Here is a 27,597-nt window from a genome sequence, read left to right as displayed (position 1 = left end):
TAATAACTAAAATGGAGATGAAAGACACTAGGATTTCTTTGACTAAGCTTTAACTAATGATAATGCATGTTAAACAGCAAATAAAATAAAAAAGGTGAGAAATAGGAGGTAATCATATCCTGACTTTTAGTCCTAAATATGGGTAAATCTCATTAAACTATGGATCCTACAATTTATCGCTCATTAAACACTCCACATGCTGCCCTCTCTGCTATAAATTTATAGTCTCTATGGCCAAGCCAAGAAAATCCTGGTTACATCTCCAAGGTCATTTTTACTCAGTATTGACAAAGCTCCCCTGAAGCGGTGTAGAAACGGTTTTCACAGGCAGAGTAGCACTCCCTATCATGAGTTAACTGATGTCTATATGGAAAAATCTAGGCTGGTCCTTAAAATGTTTATAAAAACATCAAATGATTCGCTATGCACCAAGGTAGCTCATAGGGTAACAAACAACCAGTGCTGAAAGGCATCAGGGCTTTGCGGTGAGGTGATGTGAACCTTTCGATCTGCAGCCGCTCAGCTTGATGTCCAAGGATTCTGCTTTTTTATAAGCAGTTTTTCTTGTAGGACAGCCTCAGATTTTAAGATGTTAAGATGCTGTAAAAATTCCGCCCTCATACCACATTTCTCCAATCCCCTCACTCCCCGAACTCATAACCAACTTCTCTGTTCTTTCAGCTCTTAACCACCTATTGTGCTAATCCTCACTGGCTGCTACAGTTTTTGATAAATGAGGGTGCCTTCGGGCTACACCCACATATATGCAAACAAAAGCACACACCCATGAGAGCGTTTACAAGGTGTTGAGGAAAATTAATTTGCATCCACACACAGTGAAATAATCAGACTTTCTGCAACACATTTCCCACTTTTCTTACACTCAGATACTTTCTACCGTACAGCAAGCTCTGCATATGTTTGAGTATAAATTCTGTAATCCTGCTCAGTCTTCTAGGAGAGAGTGAGAGGAGCCCATTTGTGCAGCCTGATGGGACCTGTCATCATTTTGCCTAAAGTGAGGTGTTTGGGTGCAATGGCAGAGAGGAAGAGGAGGAGCAGGAGGAGGGAGAGGATAACAGCTTTATCACCACTGCCTGAGTCACTCAGAACAGCCCCTTGAGCCACAGCACGGAGCTCTCGCAGAGGTTTTTCTCACCACCACCCAGCAACCAAGCAACCCCCATCTCTCCTATATCGTTCAGCGGTGAAAAAAACAGCACGAGTGGAAAAGCAACCCTTTTTGATTGACAAAAAGGGTTGAAAAAGTTCGAGCAGCAGCAGACCATGCAGCGGCCGCTCCGAGCACCAACCGCTATTCTCCAGCGCGCTCCCGCCTGGCGGTTCAGACCGGTCAGACCGGTCACGCATTTCTCCGCGCCGGTCAGCCGGTCAGAGAGTGTTAGGGTTGCCATCATTAAGTGTTTGAATAACCGGGCACCAATATCCTGGTTTCATGGAGGAGAAAGACACGCAGCAGTCATCTGTGTTTTCCTGAACCGGAAGTGATTCACTTTATTGTGCACGCTCCAGTCATTTAAAGAATAAAGCATAGACTTCAGAATAAGGGCACATATTAATAATCGTTTGAATAATCGTGATTTTGATATTGTCCAAAAATAATTGTGATTATGATTTTTTCCATAATCGAGCAGCCCTAGTAAAACCCTTTCTGTGGTGCCTTCCTTCCCCACTCGCCACTCAGGGAATAATTCATATTGCTATTTGCATGAGAATGCGAAAGCCCATCGCATTCCCTTCGCATACTGCTAAGATTAGATAAATGATGGGTTTCTGTTGTATTGATTGTCTCTGATAATGACAAACCATCCAAACAAAGGGTATCAACCAGCCCCACTCCCTTTTGTCTTGTGGGTCTGTTGAACTCAAAACAATGAGGCACAGACTAACTGAAAACTGAAAACATAGACCCTTTAATAAAGATGATTTTCCTCATCAAAATCCCTGTGTATGTTGAAATTAATCTCTATACACACAGAACAATATAGAGTCAGGGGATATGTTTCATGAGGAAGGTCTCCAGCAACATCAATCCACCATCTCCAAACATAGCACTGAGTCCAAGCTATCTATCTATCTATCTATATATTGTGGTGTAGTTGAGGGCAGTGGTGGCGGGCGGCGCGGGGGGGTTAACCAGCTTTGGGGGGGCCCAGCTTGCAAAAGTTTGAGAACCCCTGTATTAAGGCATAAGCATACCCCATGGCTTAATGTGCACATTCACAAACATTTACCCCTCTTAAATAACACACAACAGAAAATGACCTATTTCTTCTCAGCTGGCCTACAGATCTGTATTTGTAGAGGTATACATTATATTCATTTATGTTTATGCATACAGGGCAGGGTTGGGTTAGGCTCTTTGACTATAATCAAATCTGCTCACTTAGAGTATGAATTGCTCCGTGTGACTGTGCTGCAGCCAGGGAGCAAAGAGGAGCCCATGCAGCAGGGGCGAGTGTTAAGTACAATTGTGTAAATTTAAAGCGTGGGGGGAGCCAAATCCCATCATCTTTATTAATGCTCTCAACTCTGATGCTGCAAGATGTGGATATGTCTGCTGGTCTGTAACTGCAGTGACCCCAGACCTCGAGACTCTGAGCCACTACGTAGCAGGTGAAGGTTCAATGACAAACACACACACACGAGAGGAGGGAATGATAAAAAGAAAGAGTGTAAACAACTATACTACTAAGGCAAAAAGGAAGAAATAAGTGAAGGCGTGAAGCTAGATTAGAAGAAGCGGCACAGGAGACAGTGGATGAAAGAGGCGAGCACAGCAGAGAAAAGTGACTGGAGCGGAATATAGACTTATACAATCTGGAGCCAATTGTGTCTTTTATATTTGCTGCTGTAAACACAATGCTCGGAGTAATTTTCCTGAAAAAAATGCATCTGATGCACAAAAGTGATGTGATTCTTTGAATACTGTAACTTCTCCTTAAACAAAGATATTTCTTTCTGAGTTTCTTTGTAAATATGTTAGAACATTTTGTTTTGATGGTTCAATGATTTTTGCATTCATATTCTTCAACCATTGTTCAACAAACTAGGTCAGGGAGATGTCTACTAAAGGTTACGAGGCTCTGATGCATCTCATTTGAGCTGGTAGGTTGTACGTTGCTGTACCCTGTAAATAAATTTACATGTTGATGCTGGTTCGTCAAATCAACAATCAACAATTGACTTGATGACAGACCTATATTTATCTTGGCTGTTGTTCTGTGTTTTGTGTGCTCTCTGCACACCACTGTCTCGTCTAGTTTGTGACAGACAAACTGCCGCATTTAACTGTACAACCACTAGTGAACCCAGTGTTTTTTACAGTTCCAACAGAGTGAGATTAAGTGTTTCACTTCATTCACTCACAGGGGCGTTATTTTTCTTCCAAATTAAACTTTCATTCATATCATGTCAATAAATTAATCCTATAAGACTTTTTTCATTTTTGAGCCATGACATTCAGTGTTTAAAATAAGATGCTCCTAAAATCACTTAATCTGGATATTATTCATAAAATGAATAAATGTGTTATATTAGAAACACTGCAGTGAATACAGAAGGGTACACCTGGCAGAGTAAAGGGGGGCAGCCATAACTAAAATAAAAGATAAGTAATATTATAACATAATTTGCTATTATTAGTTTTTGATTATTGGTTCTGCCTGATAGCATACACCAAATGTCACGTTTAGATAATTGGCTCCCTCGAAAATGTACTCTCTTCAGACACACGGTAGAACAAATGCGACAAGATTTTAGCCAGTGAAGCTATTTCAGGTGCATGTTTAGAAACTCTCAAATTCTTCATCATCAAATAGGCTATCCTAATCCACATAAAAAATTAAACAATTTAAATGATTAAACTTTTTAGAATGAACACCAACCGATAGCAGTCAGTGACAGAGGACTTGGAGTATTCTCACACAATTCAATTTTCAGGAATGTGTTTGCCCAGAATCCATTATTGCTGTTTTGCATTATTCTGTTTGAAAATCTTCCAGTGGGGAGGATTGTGCCCTGTATTTCTCTCCCTTTCTTGTTCTACACAGCTAAAAACACAGTGTGTATTAGAATATGTAAGCATGCATATTATTCAAGAGAGGCAGACAATTCTTTCCACTCTTTATATTTAATGTCATCCAACAAAAAATATGTTTTTCTCACGTCAGCAGAAGGTTTCTTAACACAGACTAACGTTTACTCAGGTTAAGTTTTTGTCAGGTCAGTGAAGGATGTTAGCAAGCAGGTGGGTGTCTTATATCGCATATGTCAAACAAAAATAATATTTCTGTGCAGGAAAGGAAGTGAAAAGTTGAGTGGTGCCCATTTTGAATACAACACTGACAGTTTAACAGCAGGAATTGACACCAATTCAAATCATACATTATTTATTGACTAGAAACTACAGCGTTCTCTTCTGCTGTTGTGATATCTGCTTATTTTAATGCCTGTTCAGTTTCAGATTATATTACTGTGCATTTTATCGGTTATTTGGATCAAACAGATTGAAAAATAGTCCAGCAAAGACAACAGGAGAGGATGGTGACATGCCAGACTACGTCTCAGTCCGTGAGGGAGAAAAGCCCTTCACCATTGACCTTGTAAGGAGACAGCAAGAGAGCTGAGCAAGCATTTCAAGCATTTATGACCTACAACGTTGAAGGCCTGCCATTCACGCAGGGCACAAATGTATAGTTAACATGAAGGCCACTTGAACGGTGAATGTTTCACACTAAGTCAATGACAAGGACCGTAAACTGCAGGCTAGGTCGTAGTTTTTAATCGAGTGAAACATCTAAGGGGGACCAAAGGAAAATCAATATGTATACTGTAACTGAGAAAAGAGAGCAACACACACGCAGCTTAAAAATGCCAGAGGACACACACACACACAAGTTTCAATAATCACTTTTAAATTAAAATATAATGTTGATTGCATTATTTCCCCATAATTGAGCAGCAATCATCATCCATCATTTCACTTTGAAGGGAAAAGGAAATGATAAGATCATTTTCCACTGATTGATCTATCGTTGTTGATTTGTTGTTTTTTATTGGGAAAAACAAAAAAAATATTAAATGAGACAACAAAGTTCATCCAAAAGATAATGCGATTAAAGACAATAAAAGGGGCCAGAGGAAGGGAAGATATATTAATATCCAAAATATTAGATGAGGAAATAAAAGGAACAAAGTTCCGGGTATGAATAACAGATTTCTCTCATGCCCTGTTTTCATTTTTGGGTGAATTTATCCTGTTCCTGCCATTTCATTTCACCCCAATTCATTTAACGCAAGTTGTGAATTTTTTTTGTAATTTCTAATATAAAGAGGGGTTTTGTTTTCCCTAATAATTGGCTGTAAGTTGATTTTCAACACCGGTTCTGTGCTTGTGATTAATATTTTCCTAAATGCTTAATTCAGGGTTCAAACACATTTTGACCAATGGATTTCAATGACTTTTCAATAACTTTAAACCAAATTTCCATGACCGAACATTTTGTGAAATCTCGGTGTATAAGCGAAAAGGTGAAAATAGACCATAAAGCACTATATATGCATTTGGGGGCATGGATACAGTGTGATTGATAGCTACTACCGTCCAATGGGTGCAGTCTGTAGGTTTAGATGGAAACGTGCATCTCCTCGAGCCCTTACGCCGGGTTCACACCGGACATGGAAGCGATGCCAAAGCGTGGCGTAAACGCTAAACCCTAGCGTGCCGGCGCTTGGCTGTTAACACCGGACGCTGAAGCGCCGGGCAGTGCTAATAATATCACCCGTTGATCCAGTAGTAAAAAAAGTATATACCTATATATATATATAACCTATATATAACCTTGACAAGACTGAACTACTTTTCCTTCCAGGGAAAGACTCTCCCATCCACGACCTGACTATTAACTTTGACAACTCTGTGTTAACCCCCACTCAGACGGCTAGGAACCTGGGCGTAACACTCGACAGCCAACTCTCCCTCTCTGCCAACATTACTGCAACAACACGGTCCTGTAGATTCATGCTGTACAACATCAGGAGAATACGCCCCCTTCTCACTCAGAAGGCGGTGCAGGTTCTGGTCCAGGCTCTGGTCATCTCACGTCTAGATTACTGTAACTCCCTCCTGGCAGGTCTACCTGCTACTGCCATCCGACCTTTGCAGCTCATCCAGAATGCAGCAGCTCGACTGGTTTTTAACCAACCTAAATTCACTCACACTACTCCTCTCCTCCGCTCCCTTCACTGGTTACCAGTGGCTGCTCGCATCCGGTTCAAAACACTAGCACTTACGTACCATGCTGTGAACGGATCCGGTCCAGTCTACATCCAGGACCTGGTCAAACGTTACACCCCAGCTCGTTCACTCCGCTCTGCTTCGGCTAATCGGCTCGTTTCTCCCTCACTGCGAGCTAAACACTCATCAAAAACACGACTGTTTGCGGTCCTGGCTCCTAAATGGTGGAATGAGCTCCCCATTGACATCCGGACATCAGAAAGTTTACACATCTTTCGCCAAAAAATAAAAACACACCTCTTCCGACTTTACCTTGAATAAAAAAAACTAACAACTTTTTGAAACTAACACTTTAGTAGCACTTAAATGGCACTTACTTATAGCACTTTGTAGTTTTGCTTTATTTTGAAGAAATTGTACTTTCTTGATTCTTGTCGTCCTTGGTATGTACCCTGGGGTTTGGTGCACTTATTGTAAGTCGCTTTGGATAAAAGCGTCAGCTAAATGAAATGTAAATGTAATGTATATACTTAATTGTTGCTCCAACATTAAGCAACAGCATCCCAACATTTGTCTTTTTTAGTGTTGTCTTTATACAACATGTTCTGAGGATCATACAACTCACTGCACTTCTTCACTTCAATTATTAATTTAATGTCATCCATGTTGAAGAACTTCTCCGCTGTTTGCTCCATTAAATGTCGGGTGTCGAGGGTAAATTACTTATTCTCCACTCAAGCCTATGTGGAGAATACGTAGCCCCCCCCCTCCCTCTCTCTCTCTCTCTCTCTCTCTCTCTTTTTATCTCTATGACTGCTTGTGTGGCTTTAGTGGATGGGCAGAGGGGGACATTTAATAATGTGGTTGGTAAAAGTGGTAAAATTAAAACTCCTGGACAACAGAAGGTGAATACCAAGTATGGGATGCATTTTTGATAATTTACATCATAAAATATTTCATCAATATCGTTTAAAATCTTTTTTCAGTGTGTTTCCTGTCGCGATAGGCTTGCGTCAAGCGGAAAAAATAGAATCGACCCTGAAACGATCGCTTGACGGCGCTAGGCAGCCTTGGCGCAGCGCGGCGCTTCAGCGTCCGGTGTGACCAGCACAACGGTTTAACATGGGAGTGGATGGGAGCCAGCTGTTTTTTAAGGCTTGGCGCTGCGCTTAAGCCACGCTTTGGCGTCGCTTCCGCGTCCGGTGTGAACCCGGCGTTGGTCAAGGATCAGCCCACGCTCCTCCAAATATGGTTCCTTCTGTTGTCAAAAAAACAAGAGGACACTGAACAAAATGTCAAACACACAAACCAATGGGTGACGTCACAGAGGTTTACAACTTGCTTCTATCCAAAAGAACCAGATATTTTCCGATGAAGTTTTCTGATGATTTAATCAGGAGAACCCTATGACAATTGATGCCATATGAGCTCCAATGGTAAACCATCATATTGTCTGAAAACTTAACAGGACTTTTGTGGAAGTAGGCAGCTTTAAATCTCAAAACAAAATCAGATGTAGGCAGCCATTTGAAGGTGAGAAACCACCGCTGCCATCTTGGTTGTGTTCTCCATCACTTCAACTTTACTTTCCCACATTGTCAAAGTTGTTTATATTTATTACTTCTATCTGCCAGCATCCTGGAGCCAATCAGCTACTGGAAACTGCTCTTTATCACTTTAATCCTGTCATTCTCCATCAGCACTGTGACCTTCAGCCTATTCGGAGAGTCAACTTCAGTTTTTAATCTGATGACTCGACTTCACCAGCAGCGCCTTGTGTCTTCACTCTGGATAGATCACCTTTCATCTCTTATATTCATGGCCCTGGTTTCACTCACAATGTTTTAAACTTGATGTACTCGACAAGGACTATTTTTTACCTTAATAAAATTGATTTCTCCTCATTGAAATGAAGATAGAAAATCTTGCTAAGAAACAGAGCATTGATGTGGCAAAGAAACTGGCTATTCATTTTCTCTCCATTTTCTTGTTACTGTGGAATTCAATGTGACTAAATGATTGATTGTGTTGTTGGTCATGTAAATAAGATAAAATAAAGAAAGTAGTTAAAATCTTCCTTCAAGCCAGATACTAAGTGTTTTCTTGTTGTGTTGTTTGAGAGGAGATGATGAAAAAAGTCTTAGACGTCTTATTCAGGCCGATTCTGAATGTGTGTCTCAGTGACAGGGGATTTGGGGATAGAGAAAAGATAAGAGATCCCTTAAAAAAAAGTTTGCGCTGATTTGCAGTGCCAGGTGTTACAGATGTAGCTTTTGCAGATTTCATATTCTGTTAATGCAATTTGAAATATAATTGACCCCATACAAAGCTAGACCCCATACAAATTAGACCCCATAAAAAGTAGAAAGACTTTAACACTGTATGCCCTGGCATGGTTCTATTTATCCCATGTCATATCATCATTGAAATATTCAGCGTTATCGCATGTTCTCCTAATATAATGCAGTCCTAACGTAGACTCACACATAAAGTGTGCCTGAAACCTGTATACATATGGATGGTCAGCAGAGGGCAAAAAGAAAGTCTGTTTTAATAGAAGGCTAAGAGAAAATGGCTGCACTTCTCACTTGATTTACAACGAGTTTGTTCTCAATCAGCTATGGTCCCATTTAAAGTCAAACAGTCGATAAACCATGGTACACATTGGAGAGTGGATACCGTGCAATTGACAGCTAGCACCATCCAATTGGTGTAGGTCTCAGGTGTAGGTGGCCACGGTGCAAGCTCCCTGTTAGGCTCCTGCCCCACAACCAAACGTTTCAGATTACAAACGATGAACGTGAGTGGCGTTCACTCCTGCGAGAGTAAGGGAATGGCTCTGCAACTGTCTCAAAATCCAAAGTGATGCTGCAAAACTGCTTCAGAACCTATAATTCTGAGCCAGTCTGACACCTCAGTAATAGAACCAACAAGTCTCTGTTGCGACAAACTCATCACTCGAGTGCTTTGGGCCACATGAACTGCAATGCATAGAGTCACATCAGTCATTACCTGTGCAAAACCAAGTTAAATTTTGAGCTGGTATGATTTGCTAATAATTGTATTTTACATTTGACAGAAGATTTATTGACAAACGGATGTCAAAGCCGCTGTTTTTATATCATTCTTTTGGTAAAAATACTTCACATTAAGTATTTACAGCTACTCAATTGTGAGGATTATATCATATTTTAGATAGGGATGCACCGAACCAATATTTGTATCGGTATCGGTACCGATATTGAAGAAATTTCTAGATCGGGTATCGGTGACAATGGGCCGATCCATATCGGCTGATCTATTCAGTGTAATTCTATGCTGTGCGCTGTGAGTGACGTCATACGCAAGCAACACACCGTGCGGAGCCTACAGTGTTTACAAAATGGAGCGAGCGAAAGGATCGGCTATCTGGAGTAGGGATGTCACGAGAACCGATACTTACGATACCTTTCGATACTAAAATAACGAAACACAGACGATTCCCATGTTTTTGAAGCACCGTAAGAACCGTGAGCCCCGAAACCAGCTGTTAGCATCGGTGCTGCGCCTCTTCTGGGGCTGCAGTGCTGATCTCTGAGCAGCTGAGACCCGAGAAACTCGGTGTTTTCACTGTGTCCACTGATAAGAAGCAGCCGGTCAGTCAGTGAGCGACTGCTTCACGTGAACTAGCTGTGATCTCACTGTGTGCTCCGCTCCCCGCCCCGCTCACTCGCTCAGAGACACAGTCTCTATCTCGGAGCGCGCGCACACACACACATCGCCCGCTCCTGGTATTTCATGACGGCCTGATACGATGATGATTTAAAAAATGAACGTGAACATTCAACATATGAAAACTGATTCGTTAAGTTCACCGTTCGCGAAAAATATGCGCAACATGCACAACATTGCACAGGGAGCCACTACAGAGGGTCAAGTTTAAGAGTTTAAGTCAAGTCTCATGATCCGAGTCTTTTCCCCCCATTGAAAATAACAGTTTGTTACCATAATTTCGCGCTGTTTTTCTATATCAGTATCGGATCGGTATCGGCCGATACTAAACCTCAGATATCGGTATCGGTATCGGAGGTGAAAAAAGCGGATCGGTGCATCCCTAATTTTAAATATACAGAATAACTTTGCGTTTTGTTGGATGATTCAACATATTTCAGGATGTTGCATTTTTTCCCAATTTCTGAGATTTAATAACCTAGAAAATGATCGTAATAAAAATAATCAATCGTTTCGCTCAGTGTTTAAAAAGTGGAACTGACTTGCCGTGGAAACCAGCTTTCACAACAAACCAAACAAGCTTAGGTTTTAAAGAAAATGTAAATACATATATATATTTTATAGTTAATTACAGATTACCTAGATTTCACTGTAGTGCAGGCCAGTCTATTAACATGTGTTCAATGAAAATCTTAAAACACATGTTATCTGGATGAATTGTGGGACAAAGGGAAAAAAATTACCGGATCTGTTCATTCACACCAGATGACAAAAATACGACATACTAATGCTTCAGATATACCCATACTATGTTTTCTTCTACAAAGTGCAGAGCGATAGAAGCTATAGAGCTATTGTTTCATATTATGCTCTAAAGTTTATTTCATTATGCTGCAAAGCACACTCTTTATGGTAATGTATTTCATCATTTCAACAGCGCTGTGTTCTTTCACACTGCATCGATGCAGGCATGACATTTGCATGAAAGCAACACGAAAAAGGCAGAGGAGGAGAATAAATCCGACACAGAGCAGCTTGATTCCAAACAGAAGAAGGACTCTAAACAGCCACGACAAAATAAGATGCTCATAAAGACAGGAAGGGCTATTTGTTCCATGGGTATATTAAAAGTCGGCCACATACAAGAAATCTGCACTATGTATATTATGCTGCAGACCAGTCATCACAACACACTCAAACCCCACAAACCTCTTACCACCTACGCAGAAATCATGTCAAACAGGACAGAGGTACATTATGGGGGAAAGCAACTAAAAAACAGGGAAATGCTCCAAACAGCCCTAAACTCAGACATTGTCCACTACACCAGCAACAAATCTCGAAGATGCAAACAACCGACGACTACTGATGCATCTTAATATCTGCAAAGTACGTGAAATAACATTTATCATTATTTGAATTTCAAATGACCTCTATGCGATTTCGGTCATATCACACAGCCATACTAGAAGAGAAGAAATCATCTGAAGCAGGCATCTATAATGAATTATATTCAAATGTCAAAGCCAGGAAATAGAAACAGAAACATGATATAATATGGACCTTTATTGTCATATACCAATTCACGGTCACACTTGATAAAAACATACCAAAAGGCTGCACTCAGGACATTTACATATTCGCCTCACACACTACCTTTGTAGTAGTGGGAAGGCTCTCGGATGGTTTGGCAGAGAATTGGTGCAAATTAGTGTGTCAATAAACCTGATGAGCTTAACTTAGATTTAGCTTATGACCCATGAGAACGAGGAGGAGGACATGGTTGACATTCATGATTACAAAGGGAAGCTTACACACACACGCAGTGGGATTTAAAAGTTGTGTGATGCAGTTAAACAGAGGTAAAAACTGAAGTCTGTGATTGTTGATGTTTTGAGAGACTGACCCCAAAACTTGATGTTTAAAAAGTAAAAGGTTTTTGTCCTGAGACCTTGTCATGTCTTAACTCCAAACTCCTTAAATGCTTTCCTCTTATGTTTGCTAGCACTGTCGAAGGTATCAACAGTGTCCTACCCATTGCTAATCATAGGTATTGTTTGTTTGTGTAATGAGACACAGTTTGATGGATGGACTATGTCTTCTGTCTCCTAAGTCCTCTGTATAACACGTTCTCCAGATCTTCCCTCTGGGTGAACACTCACAAAACCTTGTTTCCATGGGGACACTAGAGATAAACAAGACAGCAGTGTGAAAGCACAGGCAGTACACAGAATGTCCCCATTACCTAACGTTGGAGGGGAAATTGTACAGGTGTTGATGTCACCGAGTCTGAAGTATATGGCTGATGAGATGTGCTTGTGTCTACCGAACATCCGGGTGAATCAGACGGATCTCAAATATAGGCTTACTGGCTGAACTTCTGACCTTACATCTAACCGGCCAGTGTGTGGATTCACCAGTACTTGGAGTGGGTCCTTCAAGAACTCATTTGGATGAATAATTTACGACGCCAGATCTTGTCTTTTCTTTATCCATGATGAAAGTTTCATGCAAATATTAATATACATAAAAATGCCAAAAATAGGTGCTAAATAAGCAGACAAACTTCAGAGCAAACGAACGTGTTAACATGCTTATTTAAGGAGCTTTATTCCTATCTTTATTCAAAAGCCTGGTTTGAGTGCAGGACTTGTTGAATTTATGTTCTTGCACTCAAATAGCCCCTGTTTGCAATTAAATCTGCTTGCATTCAGATATATTGTTGCTCAGATATATTTCCTGCGCCCCAGCCCTTCTCCGCACTCGGGATGCTTTCTGTGCGCTCGTGAATCATCTGCTCTCAGACTTCTCCTCTGCTCTTGGTTTATTTGTGCAACAACCCTGTCGAAGTTCCCCAAACAATAGAATCCCAGGAGTAGAGTTGACCACTGGTCAACCAATGAAATGATCCCTAACTCGATGCAGGCGCATTTGCTTTACTTCAGAGCTACACCGACCTGGCTATTATAAAAAAAAAGTATGTGCGCTGCTATATACAATAACTCTCTTTTAATTCCAAAAGTCATAGAGGAAACAAGGGGAAGTCCATATAATTAAGCCGTGGGGGGCAGGAGTGGATGAACCCTGTAAAGAGTAACCGCCCGCACAGGACGTTCTGAAGTAAAGCGAAAGTTCTCGCAACGAGGCAGGGTTGTTGCACAAATAAATCCAAGAGCAGGGGAGAAATCTGGGAGAAGACGATTCACGAGGGCACTGAAAGCAGCCCGAGTGCAGAGAAGGGCTGGAGCACCGGAAATCTATGCAAGCAACAATATATCTGAATGCCAGCAAATTTAAGTGCAAACGGGGCTATTTGAATGCAAGGGCAGGTTTTTGATGAGAAGTAATACACAACCTGAACATAAATGTGCACAGTCACGCTCTCAAACTGAAAGACAACGCTCTTGAAAAAAAAAAAAATGTTTATTTCACTAGGGCTGCCACAATTAGTCGACGTCATCGATGACATCGATGCTGAAAATGAGTCGACATCAATATTTTAAACCGACGCGTCGGACCCACACAAATTATGCATTTATGTTCTTCTTCAATATCACTACGTAACGCCGGGTTTACACTGGATGCCGTAGCGCTAATCTCAAGCGCGCTGGCGCCCGGCTGTTCACACGGAGCGCGCATTTCTCAGCGCCGGTCAGCCAATGATTCTGCTTTCTTCGCTTGTTGTTGCATGTAACCCGTTCAATGTACTGGTTTGGGGGTAAATGATGACGGTCTTCATAGCCCCCCTTGGGGTGGATAGGAGGCTCCTGGCTTTCCTTGGCGCTGCACGGCGCTTCGGAAACGGTCAATTTGATTTTTCTAATAGACTAATCAGTAAAATAGTCGACAGATTAATCGATAGAAAAATAGTCGTTAGTAGTAGCCCTATATTTCACTATGTTCTTCTTCAATTGTACTTTTCTCTCTTTTCACCTGTCGTTTCTGTTCTTCTATTCTCTCCGTCTAATAATATCTCCCTAAATTTGTGTCAGCTCTGCCTTCTTCACTTTCTCTCCTCAGCATTGACACTTAGTTCTGCTTTGTCAGTTGGTGCCTCAGTTTCCCTCCCCATCCATTATTCAGGGAACGTTTGGTTGGATGTCCTCGGATCTGGATCCAAACTGCATTCTGAGATACCACACGTGGCACTGCAGGGCGACTAGTACCATTAGTAACTGTCTCCATCATGTCATGTTACAACAACGCTTCCCATACCACTGGTGGTGATACCGGCTGGTGTTCTGACGAGATGAGTGCATACCCGTGAAGCGAATATGCCAGCTTATTGTCAGCATCAGCGCTGATGTGGGAAGGTTGGCAGGTGTAGCGTTTGACTTGTTATGAATATGTACTGACAGCAGACGGGCAGCCGAGGCACAGTTTGATATGGGAACTTTGTGGACATTTATTCAGCGGGAGGACGACTGGCAAGCAGACAGCGATGGAGTACTAGAGCAGGTTGAGCTCAGTATGGAGATATGCGTTAATATCACAGTTGACTGGAGAAGGGTCACTGACACCCAAAGTGGTGCCGTCTCATGCCTAGTTAAATGCATGTTAAAGGCGGGATCAGAGGAGTTGGTCAAACTTTGTGTGGTTGGTTGTGTGAAAAACACAGTGATACAGTGCATGTGTGTAGTTGTCAATTTAATCATTAGGAAGTACATTAAATGGTGTGTTACATAGTGCAGTCTGCAAATTATGATACTTTTAATAAAAATGTAACTGTTAATTACATTTCATTCAATCAACAAATACACCATCTACTTTAACAGCTAAATATGACGGGAGTAATTTAAACTATACATCCTAGATTGAGTCTCCTCACAACTATAGAGAGATGTGTGTGTGTGTGTCTCAGAAACCTTTCTACACATCACCTAATAATACACACAAGATGTTTGGAGTACTATAGACCTGTGTCATCAAATAGTTTGATTGGCAGAGAGTGCTATGACACTAAGCATGAGTCCTGAGCAGATGGTGGTGATGAGTAAAACAATGTCTTCATGATAAGTTGCCAACTTGCTCGAGAGTTAATAACAATAACCAAATATTTCCCCTTTTTCAATATAATCCTATACCTGATAAACGTCATGTCTCTCATGTTTACTACATCAGTTTACTATGTTAGCCAAATAAAATGTTAATAGACTCATCATTCATTCAGCCTGTAATTAGCGATGGATTTACAACGCAAGATAAAAGAGAAATATCTCGGTCAAACAATAAACAGCCGACGCAGAGAATCTTTCCAACTTTGTCCCTGTGGGACCAATACAGCCAAGCTGTCCTTCACAAGGGCGTCATTCTGACAAAAAGAGCGCACATTGTCCTGACACGGATGTTAGGATCCGTTCCAGGAGGACAGTGGCCGCACCTGGAGAGGGGGGGGTGCTGGCAGGTTGAATTGTTGAAAGGATATCTTGACATTTAAAGTTTTAGACTGCTATTTCGGGTAGACAGAGAAGTCGCAGTTGAAAAATCACAGCAGCTCTACAAATAGTGACTGTATTTTTCGACACAAGGAGTTGTAGGAAGTAGGGATGGGCATAATTAATCGACGATCGATTAATTGATCATTAAGAATTTCGTCGATGAAATAATTTTTTCATCGAGAAATTCGCTAATTACACATTTGACCACGGGGGGCAGTGTTTGAAAAAAATGCCACAGTCCTACTCAGTTACCTGCGACTGGCTGCGAGTTACCGTGTAGTTCCATTTCCAAAGTAAACATGAAGAGGTCACGGCGAAGTGTTGCGTGGGACAATTTTGAGTTAAAAAATGACTTGGTTCACTGCCAATACTGCGAAGCTATCCCAGAGGCTGGGGGAGACAAGGAGCCTGCGTTGTCTGACACGGACGAGGGGAGCGCAAACACCGGAGCCGCGGCTAGGCTAGCCAAGTTAGCATGGAGCTACCTGTGTATCACGGCGACGTCAGTCCCCTCAGAGCGAGTTTTTCTGCGGCTGGACTGACGGTCACCAGGCTGCGTTCGCGTCTGACCCCAGAGCATGTTAACATGCTCATCTTTCTCAACACAAATCCGTAGGCTGGTGCTGAAGTTGTATGTGAGTTACTGGTTATTTTTATGAAGCTTTCTCGACTCGGTACCTTGTTTGATAGTTTTGAGTTACATTTGGCAAAACCTGTCAGACCTAAGTATTATATATTTGTAGTTGTTGTTTAACATTATGTTTTTTTAAATTATTATTATTTTATTTTGGAGAAGAAAAAAACGAGGGTCAGTTGTGTTTAGTAGCACCGGCTTCTAGCTGTCGGCTCCGCTGCTTAAGATTACGGCAGAGCATATTTTTATTCATCTTGTAATAAAGATCTCAATGAGGAAACACGCTTTTTTTGCATTTCTGCATTTTAATGTAGCTTATAAATAGTGAATTTTTTAACTTGAAAATATTAATGATTAATCGAAAATTCGTCATTAACTCTCCCGACGATCGACGAAGACAATTTAATCGAACGCCCATCCCTAGTAGGAAGGTAACCTCTGAAATGTTTGAAAAACGCTGGACCCTAACATTGGACGAATGAAAGTCTGATTCATTGTCTAAATTAATAAAAAATGACCATTTTGACACCAGAGAAACATTCATTCCTGGATTCCCAAAATGTGACCCGTTTGGTCCAAATGACAAAAGACACTGCGACTCTACACATCGAGATATCCATTTAAGCACTGGTCCCTTTCTATTAAAGCAGTCTAAATCGTTTTACCGCTGCAAACAGACCCTGGAGGCCTCATGCAGACAGCGCTCAGGTGAGTCTGAACAGCGAGATCAAAAGAGCTCCTGGGCAGCTTACAGAGATTAAACAGAGACAGACAGGTGGACAAAAGAAAGTCGAAAAGAGCCTGTCAGCCTGTTTAAGAAGGGCATGGGATTTTTTCAACACCCGGTCTGAGCATTTAACACTTAGCTCAGACTTTCTGGTAAAGTATGGAGGGTGGAAGAAGAAGAGTGGGACATGAAGGGGAAAGAGAAAAAAAACTGAAGACGGGAGGAGCAGTATCACTGCAGGCTGCATGAAATCACATTTGACCACTGTATGCTCAGGACTGCCTTTATTGCTTATGTAGTCATCATCTGCATTGACACAGCAGATCACACTCATGACCGGGTGTGGAGTAAGCAGAGCAGATTATACAGTAAGAGGACAGGATAGGAATGAGGTTCAGCTTCATGTCACAGAGCAGACTCAGCTTTATTTAGTTCTCTCTTGAAATAAAAGTTGTCATCATTGTTGTTCAATGCAGCAAACTACTGGTACAAATTCGAATTCAGTAGGAGACTCCAAAAACGGTAAAAAGAAAATGTGCCCAACTTCATTTTGGAAAATAGCAATTGCCCACTTTGAGAACCACTGATCAAAACGATAAATTTTCCTCCCAAAAAACCAAATTGACCCTTTCATTTCATCTCCGAAGTGCTGCGCCGCGCCGCACAGTGCCAAGGAAAGCCAGGCGCCTTCTATCAAACATTTGTGCTGTTCACATGGGCTGCAATGCGCCTCGCGGCCTGCACCGATGGTTTCGGCGTAGAGTCTGTCGAGTTCACTTAATAATGTGCGTGAGACAGACTGTGTACTAATGTTGACATCTTTATTCGGGTCTTCCCTACCATATCCTATTGGTCCACAACATACCAACATAGGGGCTTCATATTTGCTATAACCTACATGTCAATCAACTGTTGTGAATAACATTGAACGATACCACGGCCTATTTTTTCCGCTTGCCGTGAGCATATCGCACCAGGAAACACACTGAAAAATGATTTTAAACGATATTAATGTCACAAGCAGATAGACAGAAAGAGAAAGAGGGGGGGGGGGGGTCGTCCTATGAAGACCATCATAATTTACTCATAAACCAGTACATTGAACGGTTTACATACAACAAGTGGAGAAAAAACTGAATCGCGGGCTGACCAGCACTGATAAATCCGTGTCCCATGTGAACAGTAGGCGCCAGCACGCTTGAGAATAGCGCTGTGCTGCTTGGAGCATTTGCTATAATGAAGAGAAATCAAACGTTTTAGAAATCGAAAAGGGAAATTCAAAAAAAGATGTCGATTTAAAATATTGATGTCGACGCATTTTCAGAGTCTACGTCATTGATGACGTCGACTAATCGCGGCAGCCCTATCATTGTCTTTCCAAGTTAACATCTTCGTTGCCATCCTCTTCAGCCTGAGATAATTGTATTCTTTTGTTTAGTTATTTATGTTTTTTTATGTTTTGCGTACATCACATGTTAGAAACCTCATCGACGCCCCCACCCGCTCACCTTGGATTTTCAGTGTATTCTCACTTGGGAGATTTCTGGACATTTTATCAGGGGGTTGGCAGGAAATGTTCTTCACATCACAAACAGCTCCTCTGATGTGACTTCAGTACGTGGATGACAGCAGACTCCACTGTTTTGGACAACTTGTGGTGGCCTTCAGTTAATATACAGTAATAAAAGCGAATGGCCCTGTCTAGAGCAAGAGTTAAATTTTCCCAGTTTGGGCTAATGTAGAAATACAACATGGCAGACCTGCTCTTGTCGATAAAAGGCAGTCATTCTAAGGTAATGAAAACACAATGATTCTTAGTTTCATGTGATGTTACCAAAATGAAAATATCATAACATATGATAATGTGAAATATATGAATGATATTATATTCAACTGCTGAATGATCTTCATAAATCCTATACACTTAGCCTTAAATGCCAGAATTGTTTTGTGAGGTCACAGTGCATCACCCACACGGGACCCACCAACGACTGACTTCATGTGACAGCACATTATAACACACCCACAGACGCATGAAAATAAAAACAGACCCTCCAGCACAATAAAACACACAATCATGAACAAATACAGACACAGATGCTGCTTTCTCTTCGTCTAGTGAATGCCAGCCAACATCCATACTTAAACCAGACTTTTCCTCTCCTCAGTCACCGACACACCTCTGTGTCAGCCATTAACCTCTGGTTTTCTGTCTTATTTTGACTGGGCCAGCAAAGAAAACATGTATAATGGTGATTTCCTGAGCAGTGCAGGTATTCCAAAATGTTGGATACCGGCAGCTCAACTTTTGGTGTTGGCGAGTTTGCCAGCTGATTTTAGAATATTTAATATTTAATTGAATGTCTTTTGTACGTTTGAAGGTCTTCGGCACAATTTAAGTTACCAACTACCAGTAGATGTTAGCGGGTATTAGCATCCACCAGCAGATGCTACAAACAGTTATGCACCCTAGTGTCTTCAAGTGTTTTGGCCTTGTACTTGAAGAATACTAACTTCAGGGTACGCTGAGGCTATCAAATGTCTTTATACGTCTTTAATGTCGATTTGCTTCAGAGGTTGATAAAGAAAGTCTTTGTAAACATTGGAGTTCTGTTAGCCCTTCAAAAAACCCTCAGGTTTTAGATGGTCATTTTCAAACAACGCTGAGGTTTTATGCTGCGATCACACCGGACGTGAAGAAAAGATTTAACGCATCAAGATTACATACAAAATCAATGCAGAGATGTGATTAGACTCCAGTATCGCATCTCTCCCTTAGGGCTACGCATTTAAGGCTTTTAGTACTGCGAATACGGTATACGAATTCACGCTTGAGTTGAAATATTTGAACTCTGGTGTCAAATTTGGTTGACTCAATGTCACGACTGCCAAACAGCTCTGAGAATTTAATTAAAAAACTCAATCCTGGTACCGACCAGAGCTAGAGGGTCATAAAACCGGTCACTGCTTAGCCTTAGGTAGTGCTGGAAACTACAGTCATCCAGGCAAAGCTCTTGAAGGAGCCGGTTAAAGTCCCAGAGCTGTCTGCGATTCTAAATGAGCAGTGCTGGCTTCTCCGGCGCTTCCACAACATGTAAACCGCAGCAGTAGTGCTTACTTCAGCCAGTTCTCTCCTCTCTTCCAGAGAAGGCGGTGGACTAGTGGCAGAAACTTGGACTATGGGCAGAAAAGGTCTCTGGTTCGTCTCTGGTTCGACTCCACGGAGAAACAACAAAAGACGAACCTGGATTGATCTGTCCAAAAATCCAAGAGGATTCTCCCTACCCTGTCTAGTGCCCCTGAGCAAGGCACCTTACTCCCCCAACATCTGCTCCCCGGGCGCCGTACATGGTCGCTCACTGCTCTGTGTGTCCTGCACCAGATGGGTTAAAAGCAGAGGTTATATTTCCCTACCTGCATGAGTGTGCCTTTGCATGTGTGTGGGACAAATGCATCTTAATCTTAATCTTCCACTGGCTTCTCCCGGTGTTTGCTTCAACATGTTCAACGCAACAACAGTGGTCGCTTCAGCCAGTCGTCAGTAGTATGTACCAATGTTTAATAAACAATGAACAAGTAGGACATTTTCTTTATATTTGCTTAATGGTACCTACTAAATTCTCAGTCATGGATCCTGTAAAGTCAGGCGGATCCAGAGCACCTGTCTGGTGTTGAAACTTATTCCATGCACAATCACATTCAAGTGTTTCATAAAATGTATTGTGCTGCTGGTCTTGGAATGAATGCCCCTCATCGCATAGAGCCGAATAAAATGCTGCCATCTTTTTTTCTACATGCCTCTAACATGCGTTTGTGTATTGTTCTCTTAGACAGCCAATTACCAGCATTATTAAGTCTTGGAACTAGCCTGTTGTATGCGTACTGTCTCACTAATGATGATGAGTTTCACTCATTGGGTATGAAAAGGAGATGAAATGAGAATCATACTAATAGATATAAACAGGTAAATATTTATTCAGTAACTGATGTTTCTTTCAAACATATTTCAAAAGCCAGAAGGGAATTAATTTAGTAAACAAAGCACAGATAACCTACCTCAGAGCTCATCCCTGACCAGCTTAGTTTGATGAAGTAAATAAGCCCAGACATCATTTGATCATGATTTTGTTGTTTAGTTCATGCACCTCTGAAGTACCTAAGATCCTAATTAAATGAGCAAGACCATACAGCATTTGTGTCTCCTTTTCATAAATAAAGATCTGAAAATGGATGCAGTTGTTTGGAGTTATGTCAAACTTTCTTAGTTTGACACAAAAGAAAATCCTGAATTACATGTTTTAGCTTGTAATTAAATCACTAATTTACACCCAGCCCAAAGTCAAAATGAGATGTTTTAGGATGAGGAAAAAAAATCCACAACTGCAGACAGATGCAGCATCTACCACATATCCACACTGAGCTATCTGTGGCTGCACTCCAGCTTTCCTCTCGAGCTGGTTAAATAGCACAGTTTGTTGCTTCCTCTCCGGGGTGTTTCAGAGTGGTGGGCTTACGGTTGGCAGCGGTACTTTCCATGCCCTTTAAGAGACTTGGACATTATGCCCACCGGGAATGTAAAATGCCATGGTAATGCCACATTAGTGATTAATACAGTACACCCAGTAAAACCTAATGTGACGCATTAGGCTTTCAAATGTTTAGAAATGAGTCTAAAAATGACGAAATGCAGTTAGTGTGATTGAGCGACCAGAGGAGGAGTGGGAGGATAGATTATAAAAGAACACAGTCCTCCCCAATGGGTGACTGACAGTGGTTTTGTGCGACTCTGCTGGTGAGAGCGAGGCAAATCTAGCCATGCAATAATCAGCGAGTGAAGTGATAAGGCCATGGGTTGTGTGTAATGGCTAATTGCTGTTGCTGTAAACAGCCAGCACCATTACATTTGCAGCGCTGATCCAACAAGGCTGCGGTAAGGGGAACAGATGAGTTGCTAATTAGTGTCTGTGTGATACAGAGCTCAGGGTCTGGCTGCAATCAGGTTCCACATTAAGGCATGTGATGTGTGATAGGGTCCTCCCCGGCCGGCAGTGCTCCAGGGGTCTTTATATTTATATAACTGAGGCATGCAGGGAGCGCAGGCCAGGCCCACTGAGATAATCCGCTCTAGCTGACACTGATGCTGCTTGTCAGTGTGATCAATCAGCTTTTAACCACGGTTGTAATCAACACACGGCAAAAACAGAGCCATGCAAAGGGGAGTCCACTAATTCAAATACACATGACGCATTTTGAATTTTTTTTTATAGATCTTGCAACCATATCGTTTTGAACCAGAGTCAGGTGGGTCGAAGCCTGGCTGCGTGAGCCCCAGCACCCTTGCTCCCCAGCGAAGCCCCGCAGTGGGAGCTGGAGCTGGCGCAGCAGCAGCATCCTTCCACACTTTTGAGTCAACGTTTAGAGGTGTCCCGGGGGTCTCCGCCTCGACGATCGGCCTGTTTATTCGGCCACTTAGATGTCTGACGGGTAGCAGCAGCGAGCTAACGCTAGCTGGGGGAGACGGCTAGCGTTAGCTCGCCAGGGGAGCGGCGAGCTAACGCCGCCGGGGGGAGCCGGCGAGCCGGGGAAAGATGGCCCGGCTCACCCCGGAGCCGGTGAGATGATGGTGGGGGGTGGTCCAAGGCCATGTAGCGAGACTCCCTACATTGGCATGGTTGGAACATTACGTATTTTTCGGTCATAATCCCATTTGACGCCATCTAGCGTATCGTTTCTGACAGAGGAACCACAACAAATTGCGGGAGTTGTTTTTTTCCAGAGTTTTTGGGACGGTAGACATGCCAGATACCCAAATTAACGTGAAGAAGCACTACAAAAGTGGAATTTTCATAATATGTCCCCTTTAAGTCTGCACTGTCATTTGGAGTCTGCATAGTGGCAATCAGGGGATGGTAGCGCTCTATCAAGGTCTCAGGACTCAGCTGCTCATTACTTTCATACTGTTTCTAATAGTATAAGAAAAACTCTAAAGATGAGCCTTACATCAAAATACAAATTGCATCAATTTGATAAGAACAACCTTTAAAGCTGACCACTCAGCGTTCTGTCAGATGCTGGATTTTAAAGAATCTCTGAACAGGCTGAAAGAAGGCTTTTGTACATTCTCTTCACTTTCTGTTTGGATGGCAGAATAATTAATTTGGCTCGAGACGTGCCCTCCTTTCTGAAATCCTCGAAAAACAAGTTTACCAAAGTGCTTATTAAGGATGAATCAGGTTGGGTGGGTTGCAGACATGCTCTTGTATGAGCTTGTGAATTAGCGAGATGAGCAGCCTGCACATCTGAGGAGACACATTATACGTGCTTCTAGGTGGAAATGCGCAGACTGATGCCATTTCCCATTTGTGCAGTGCTGCTCCAGTTCCATCAGTCACATCACATTGACTCCCATAACCCCACAATCCTCCCTGCGGTCATTCATCACAATGTCACTCAAACGCTGACTCTGGTCCCTGGAGTGTCATGGAAATGTGGTCCGTCTGCCAGCGCGTGCTCTGTCATGTATACATATATTTCAGTGGCTCTCTATGCGTGTGTTTATCTGAATGCATGTGTCTGGAGTGCATTCATGCATGCAGTTTTCTATTTTTGGGAACCTGTTTTTTTTTTTTGCTTTGCTCTCAGAAGGCACCGGGGAGGTGTGTCGCTGCAGTGACAGATAGAGAAGAGAGAGAGCAAGTCATCAGAGAGGAGTGAGGAGAAGTCGGGAGGAGCTCGGCTGCAGCAGCAACAGGCAGAGGGCAAAGAGGATGACAGTGCCTTCTAGTAGCCTCTCTGTCAACATGATTATCTTTGAACCCAGCTTGAGGTCAAAGGCGCGTCAGAAAACATGCAAGATGGTTACTAAGGGGAGTCAAATACAGACTGAGTTGGCTGAAGATGGAGACTGGGCTGAGCAGGCTTGGCATTAACCCCCTTAAGACTCAACAGAATGCAATTATGAAAATCACATGTTCTCCTTGCAGACACGAGCAGGGACCTGCTCACTTGTGATTTGCTGCAGCTCACTGACATATGGATCAAAGCTCCAGGGGGAGCATCTGTCCGAAGGTATGAAATGCATATTACTGTGGCTAACATATAAAAACACAATTGTTGCTTTTCCAATTAGCGTCTGTGCATTGGGCATCTCTCAATGTGACAGGATCAGTCCAACAGACGTAGAAGCTTTTAATATCTTGGATCTAGAAAACAGAGTCTACTCTAAACACAATGATGAGCGCATCAAAGCAAATGCGATCCCAGAGCTGTTTACGTTGAACATGCATCACTGTTCAGTTTTGAGGCCTGACAAACAAGCAGAACATCTTGTTGATAAGGATCTGAATCAGCTGGAATATCCATCCAGGCTTGAAATAGAAAGTCAAACGGATGCCCATTAAATGACCCTGTGCTATCATAGTATGTATGTATGTAATAACTCTGCTCTGTAGGCTCATGTAATTAAAGGATAAATGAAAAGCTGCATTTTAGAAGCCTGAAAGTTTTCTACTGTACCAGGAAGCAGCGGGCATCCCACTAAATCTGTTACAGAGTTAAGTGTGTATTATATTGTTTTCACAGTTCTGGTCAGATTACAATCCAACTCCCGTAACGCAATATGCGATGGCAGGAAATGATTAATCTAATAGTTATTCAGTATATCGACTACAAAAATTAACTTCATCTATTTCGATAAATTCATGATTGCAGTTATTTTCTAAGCAAAGATTGGTAAAAAATTCAGACACTGCTCATCGGTGGTGCCTCCTTAGCTGCTGCCAACAGGTGAGACCACAGATTTTGGGCCCACCTGTTGGCAGCAGTTGCACAGTATGAGGAAGACAGCCTCGACTTTAATCATTACTTTACAATCTACGGTTCCGAACTCAAAATACTTCCACAAATAACTTCTGAGATGGTCTAGTGTCATGATTTTTTTAGCGAAACAAAGAACATTACAGGCCTACTTTACAAAAAAAAACAACAACATACAAACCAACCACCAAACAAACTGATAGGGATGAAAACATAACACCTGGTATTCAGGGCACTAGCTATCACAACTCCAGGAGTAGGCTAACAAAAAATAGAAATACTTTACGTCAGATTCATAACACCATACCACAAAAAACGATACATGAAATCCAGTTACACATTCAGAAAAAGCTTCATCGGTAATAAGTAAAATATTTGTTTGATCTCAAAGTTGAAATCAAAATAAATATTGTCAAACACAGAAGAGACAGAAGGAAGGTAAAAGAAAAGGGAAGTGCACAGAGTTATCTGAGTTGGAGATGCACATCATTGGAAAAACTGCAGGTGAACACTCAGCTGAACATCTGTGGATACTCGACCTGAGCCTGACACCGGGGCCACACCGGGGGCAGAAGCGCAGTACCAATTCTCGTGCGAGAATCCGCCAAGAGAACAGCATGGAAATCAAAAGTATGAAATAAATATTTGATAATTTATATCATAGATTTCATTTATATCTTTTTAAATAGATTCAGTGTTTTTTCTGTGTTTTCTTTAATACAAATTTAAGATTATGGTAATTTAAATCATATTATACAACTGTAGATTTAAAAACAAAAAACACCAACTGATTATTTTATACAAGCATTTCAGTTTGCGTAAGGGTGCTATTCAGTGTTCATAGATTATTTTCTTACCTAAGAACAAATCCATAATCACCAAAGCATTGGTGAATGTCAGAATCTTCGTAAAATTGGGTAAGAACGGTTGGTGAATGAGGCCTAATAGCATTGTTAGATGCATATGCAGTTTATGCATCGAAAAATGCTCTGCAGGAATATACTGTATGTGACTTCTGGTAAAAATCTTGCAGAGACACTGGCGAGCGACCAACTCCTTCACTAGAGTCTCCAAAGGTATTTTAGAAGACCTGTAAAGCTTTCAGACGTTCTGTTCGTCAAAGAAGAAACAAACAGAGCAGACGGGAAAGCTAGATTGTGCTTTACTATTTCGTTTGCTATTATACCCTTTGTGTGCTGTTCTAATATTTACTCACTGACTTAAACTATCACTCTGAGAGAGAGGGAGCATGTAACAAGTGAGTGTTCAGGATAATGTGTTTTAATATCAAATCCAACTCGGTGCCAGCAAGAACTTGCTCCCTTTGCTCTGCCAAAAAACATATTCATTCAAAGGCCTTAATTGACCAGCACTTCCGTTTTATCACTACAACAAAATAAACTGCACTTCAACAACATAAGACCAAGTTGCTCTGGTCTACAGATTCTACAACAACAGTCTTGACATATGAACAAACAAACAACAAGCTGCTTCTCAACAAAAAGCCCAAAAAGTTGTTTTAATTCCAAAAACACCATAACGCATCAAAATAATGCTGCACTTTATTCTCTATCTGAAAAACCAGCAGGTAAATAAACATCTCTTGAATGATCTGATTTGCAGTGGAAAGGGGAACGAGAAACTTTCTGGCTGCAGAAGTGAAGAAAGAAAGCAGCAGAGGGATTTGGAGGAATTTATTTTTCACTACGGCCCAAGAAAAAACAATTACTCTCCTTCAGTGACTTAATTACTGCACACCTGTTGCAGAGCTGTACGTGCCAGTAGGCACAGTTTTATTATATGAAGGCTGAGGACAACAAGAAGGTAACAGCAGAGTGTATTTGCAGAACAAATCTTGAGTCAATCAACGAAGCCAAACACTAAAGTCCCAAGGAGGAAACTCAGCAGGAGACTCCCAGCGCAGCAGCATGGGAGGGAAAGAGCAGCAATCAGCATATATCAAGGTATTTTACTGGCAGGAGAAAATGAAACTTGTAAGACTTAGAAGCAAACACATACGTACAGTGGTCTTTTACAGGTTGGGAGGCCACAAATGCCCCCTGACCCAAAATAATCTCAGAACAGAGCTGACATTTACAAGAGATATCAGTGGACTCACAGTTTGGAAGTCGCTATGGCTGCACTCCTGGCCTTGGTAGCGACAGTACAGCATCATCTCTCCCAGGTCGTGGCCGACTCTCTCGGTGAACTCCTTCATGCTGAACGTAGCAGGCTTATATTTGGTGAAGTTGGCTTTTTCCTGCAGGAATGCCAACACGTCCGGCTCAGCCAGGTGTGGCTGGGGGATTTTCAGGTGCACATCCAGCATGGCCATAAGCTCCCCTGCGTGGTACAGATCATTACGCGTGAGGCGACTAAAGCGGTATGCATTGAGGTTGCAAATGGTCACTGCGGGGAAGACCAGGCTGCCCGATACCACGGCATCCACGCTGGTCACGTGAGGGTAGGAGAGGAAATAGGCCAGGCGTTCTGCACTCTCCAAGGCCAACAGTCCCAGGCAGGCCAGCAGTGCTGCGGCCCAGAGCAAACGGCGCACACTGGGCTGACCATAAGGGAAGACAAAGCGCAGGCCATGTAGCGTGCTGGTGTGAGCAAAGGCCTGCCAGGAGGTGGGATGTAAACTGGAGCTCTCCTGGCTCCCCTGACTGCCACAGCTCTCCTTCAGATCCATCATCAGCCCTCCAGCTCCTCAGCCAGAGAGCCCCAGGTGCACTCACACCTGCACAGACAGAGAGGAAACATCCATATAAGATTTAGAGTCACATCTCATATACATACCGGCCATACTGATAAGACGCAGGGAGTAAGGGAAAAGGAAAATAAAGGCAGAAAGAAGAAGAGAGAAACAGAGATTTCCAGTTAAGTCATAGAAAATGACAAAGGAAGACCTCTGCAACCCTAAAAATAAAAGACAGGATGAAGATGCTCCCCCAGTGCAGCCTTCTCCACTGAACCTCAACTCACTCACTCCCTTGAGCTGAGAGTTCCTGAA

At 42.1% G+C, this 27,597-nt stretch overlaps 1 protein-coding gene across 1 annotated transcript in view; it reads right to left on the bottom strand.

Moving 5' to 3' along the window:
- Positions 1-27,276, bottom strand: part of asic2 (acid-sensing (proton-gated) ion channel 2) — a 409,791-nt gene extending 382,515 nt beyond the window's left edge. Inside the window, exon 1 of the mRNA XM_053443255.1 lies at positions 26,704-27,276. Coding sequence (XP_053299230.1) covers positions 26,704-27,276 — 573 coding nt within the window. The remainder of the gene's footprint in view (positions 1-26,703) is intronic.
- Between the last annotated feature and the right edge of the window lie 321 nt (positions 27,277-27,597).

This window comes from Pleuronectes platessa, chromosome 16 (assembly GCF_947347685.1).
Source record: "Pleuronectes platessa chromosome 16, fPlePla1.1, whole genome shotgun sequence".
Classification (NCBI taxonomy): domain Eukaryota; kingdom Metazoa; phylum Chordata; class Actinopteri; order Pleuronectiformes; family Pleuronectidae; genus Pleuronectes; species Pleuronectes platessa.
The sequence above is the reverse complement of the archived record's forward strand: the minus strand, read 5'-3'. Positions and strand labels throughout refer to the sequence as shown.